We start from the raw sequence: 3,827 nt of genomic DNA on the forward strand, positions 1-3,827 counted from the left end.
ACGCTGAAAACCTCTACCGCTCCAGTCAGCTCCGTACGGCACGGCGGGCGGGATTCTGAAGAGTCTGTCAACCAACAACACACTAGGTTTCTAGGTACCAGATGACATCATCCAAACATTCAAACAGTTACTATTGTAGCCCACTGGGGGAGGGGCTACGCTGCCATCATCAGACATCTGTGGATTGTTTAAGCGAGTAACGCAAATGTTCGTACAGCGGCATCAGCTGTCCGATTCAGCAAACGCTCTGGGAGTCCAAACATTAACCTGGAACCAACGTCCCGGTGGTGGGCGGAGCGTCCCGGTGGGCGGGCGGAGCGTCCGGGTGGCGGGCGGAGCATCCCGGTGGCGGGCGGAGCGTCCCGGTGGCGGGCGGAGCGTCCCGGTGGCGGCGGAGCGTCCCGGTGGCAGGCGGAGCGTCCCGGTGGCTCAGCGGTAGAGAGCATACTGTTAAGGCTGAGTCCTGATCTCAGCGGCCCGTTCCCTTTGCTGCATGTCTTCCCCATGTCCTGTCCTGCTGTCTCATACAGCAGAAATGCCCAAAAAAAGAAAAAGTCGCTAGATTTGCTAGAAGTGGCCAGAGTCTGAAAAGTCTCTGAACCTGACAGCATGTTGAGCTGCAGTCCGACCTGCAGCTGCTGCCCCCTGCTGGCCTGACACACTGCAGCACGGCGGCCCTGGGAGAGAGCGCTCTCATCCTGCTCTCTCCTCCAGACCGTCTATCAACTCTAATGAGCCAGACGAGCTGCCCGTCTCTCTCTACTCTCTCTCCTCTCTCTCGTCTCTCTCTCTCTCTGGGTCCTGGTAGGTGACGAGTTGGTTGATGCTGAGTGTTAAGCCTCATCATTAGCAGCTCGTATCTGCTGTCAGAGCGACGCTCACTCCTCCGCTGGGCTCCTCTGGTCATCTGATCATCATTTGTTTGTTATCTTGTCTATCTTCCTCCTCCCTCCTCCTCCTCTTCCTCTCCTCGGTTCTGTCGAACGCCTTGTTTTCTGAGTCAGAACGCCGAGCCACGCTCCCTGTCCCTCCCCCCTCCTCCTCCTCCTCCTGCCTCCTCCTCCTCCTCCTCCGCTCGTTCTGGTGTTTGTTGAACAGCGAGCCCCCCCCCCCCCCCCGCGCCCCACAGGAAACACGACTCGCAGCAAACACAGAAACAAACAAGCGACCGCAGTGGCAACAACAAACAACAGAGTTATTTAAATTAACAAACGGCACGCCGCCGCCACGCTTCCTGGCCGCTCTCTGGATTGTCGGACGCGGGAGATATGGAGCTCATTTGATGCTCTGTGTTGAAACAAGGGCATCCTGTCTCTCTCTCCGTCCCTGTGTGTCTCTCTGTCTGTCTGTCTCTCTGTCTGTCTGTCTGTCTGTCTGTCTGTCTGTCTGTCTGTCAGATTTGCTCTCTACACCCCAAGCAGAGTTATTTAGTCAGGAGCCTGAAGCTTGTTCATGCTGTGTGTTTCATGCTGTGTGTTCCTGCGGGGGAAGCCCAGGGAACCTGAACGCACCGTCTGAACGGAGCTGAATTCAGTTAAAGCTAAAAACGCAGCTGTCACAGCAGAGCGGAGCGTCCTGTTTGTCCCAACTGAGACGCTGTAGATTCTCCCAGTTGTCCAAATTAAATCCTGGAGTCGGTCGCTGGTGGAGAAAAGGAATCAAAACTTCAAGTGGAAATGTGAAGAGACTTGGGTTAGTGATGTTGGACGAGTCTTTGTCCCTCAGCCTCACTGTGGTGTTTCTGCTCTGCACTTCCACAGATCACCTGTCAATCAAGCAGTGTGGAGGAGCTTCGATAATCTGTTGATGCAGTTTGAGTTTCTGGTGGGCTGTGTTCCTCCATGATGGAGACACAGCTGGCTTTAGGTTTTATAGACGTTCTCAATATTCAAACAGTTTCCTGCTTCCTGCCATTTGGGGACGCCAACATGCAAAACTGTCTCCTGCAGCTTCAGCTGACAGCGTCCAACAGATACCTCTCCTCCTCCTCCTCCTCTCCTCTCCTCTCCTCTCCCCCTCCTCTCCTCTCCTCTCCTCTCCTCCTCTCCCTCCTCCTCTCCTCTCCTCTCCTCCTCCTCTCCTCTCCTCTCCTCTCCTCCTCTTCCTCCTCTCCTCTCCTCTCCTCCTGCTCCTCGTCCTCATCCTCTCCTCTCCTCCTCTCCCTCCTCCCCTCTCCTCCTCTCCTCTCCTCCTCTCCTCTCCTCATCCTCTCCTCTCCTCCTCTCCCTCCTCCCCTCTCCTCCTCTCCTCTCCTCCTCTGCCCTCCTCCCCTCTCCTCCTCTCCTCTCCTCCTCTCCTCCTCGTCCTCTCTCCTCTCCTCTCCTCTCTCTCCTCAGGTTGCTCCTGCTCTGGATTCCTTCAGGAACCAGGAGGATCGTCTCCGGTCCTTCAGGTCTCACCGGTCAGACTGTGTGTCCAGGAGAGGAGTTCAGGGTCTGGGGACGTTCAGCCTGGACTGAGCCTGTTAGACACTGCTGATGTTCAGCCGTCCGGTGTAAACAGACAGGCCATCCGAGCGCTCCAGGTTGTTTTTTCCACTAACTAGAAACCAACATAATAATGCTACTTATTCCTATTGAAGGCTTAGCTGATGAAGACTGTGATATACAGCTGGCTTAATGTTGACAAAATGTTCTTGTATGTCGCTTTGGACAAAAGCAGCTGCTAAAGAACATGATGTAATGTAATGTAATGTAATGTAATGTAATGTAATGTAGTGTAAACAGGTTTTAGAGGGGGAACAGATCAGGATTCTTTCAGTTTCCATCAGGAAGTCGGAGCAGGAAAAAAAAAAACAAAGAGGACTGGGTGAGAAGATTAAATCAGTGGATATCAAATCATGGCTGTTTGAAGAAGACAGTCAGTAGATAATCTGATTTTCTCACAGATTGTAGCTAAGAGGAATTTAGCTACGTTAGCTCTGTCTGCTTTAGCCGTTCTGTCTGTTAGCTCATTGAGCTGAATGCCACGTAATCTAACATAGGTGGATGGCTAAATATTAATAAGTTTAGTCCGCTATATGAAGCAGGTTAAGTGCCATTCACTATACATGGTAGCTAACGTTAGCTAGCTTGACTAACATGGAACAAATAGAGTTTGTTATCTAGCCAAGTTAACGCTGACAGAGTTGGCCAGCTGGCCGGAGTGAGGTTTCAGTCGTGGGCTGTAGTTTTTGTGCTTGCATGTCTTTACCATAAATCATTATTTATTTAGCCTAAACATTCACAAACAACTTATTGGCTGTCATTGGCCACTGACAGAATGGCTAAAGCAGACAAAGCTAACATCGCTAAATTCTTATTAACTACAATCTGTGAGAAAAATAAGTAACTATCTGAAACCTAAAGAGTCCCAATCTGTCCCCATGTTGCTCCCCAGCAGACTGCTGCTGGCTTCAGGTGAGCGGTGAAACAACCTGGAAGAGTCTGATGACGTTCACATGATGTGAAGATCAGACCGAACTGACCGATGAGTCCGGTCTGATCCACTGTGCTGTGAGCGTTTAGTTTGTAGAGATGTAGAATTAGATTTCACAGATGATGATTCCCTTTTACTAGACATGATGCTGCTTTATTCCCTGTGATCTGGAGGTTTCATGCAGGAAGCAGCCTGTCCACCAGCTGGTCCCTGAACACCTGCTTCCTGCTTCAGCTTCATGTTTCTGACTGTCTGTTTCACCAGGCTGCAAACTGCTGCTCACATAATAAAGTTTAATGAAACTGAACACAGCATTGTGTCGCCTGTCTGTCTGTCAGAGTGAGACAGCAGAGTGAGACAGCAGAGAGTGAGACAGCAGAGTGAGACAGCAGAGAGTGAGACAGCAGAGT

General features: G+C 51.3%; 1 protein-coding gene across 1 annotated transcript in view; it reads right to left on the reverse strand.

Annotated features, from left to right (window-relative positions):
• qsox2 (quiescin Q6 sulfhydryl oxidase 2) overlaps window positions 1–506 on the reverse strand; it is a 10,264-nt gene extending 9,758 nt beyond the window's left edge. Inside the window, exon 1 of the mRNA XM_078285400.1 lies at window positions 268–506. Coding sequence (XP_078141526.1) covers window positions 268–506 — 239 coding nt within the window. The remainder of the gene's footprint in view (window positions 1–267) is intronic.
• Between the last annotated feature and the right edge of the window lie 3,321 nt (window positions 507–3,827).

The sequence above is a fragment of the Centroberyx gerrardi genome, chromosome 8 (assembly GCF_048128805.1).
Source record: "Centroberyx gerrardi isolate f3 chromosome 8, fCenGer3.hap1.cur.20231027, whole genome shotgun sequence".
Lineage (NCBI taxonomy): Eukaryota > Metazoa > Chordata > Actinopteri > Beryciformes > Berycidae > Centroberyx > Centroberyx gerrardi.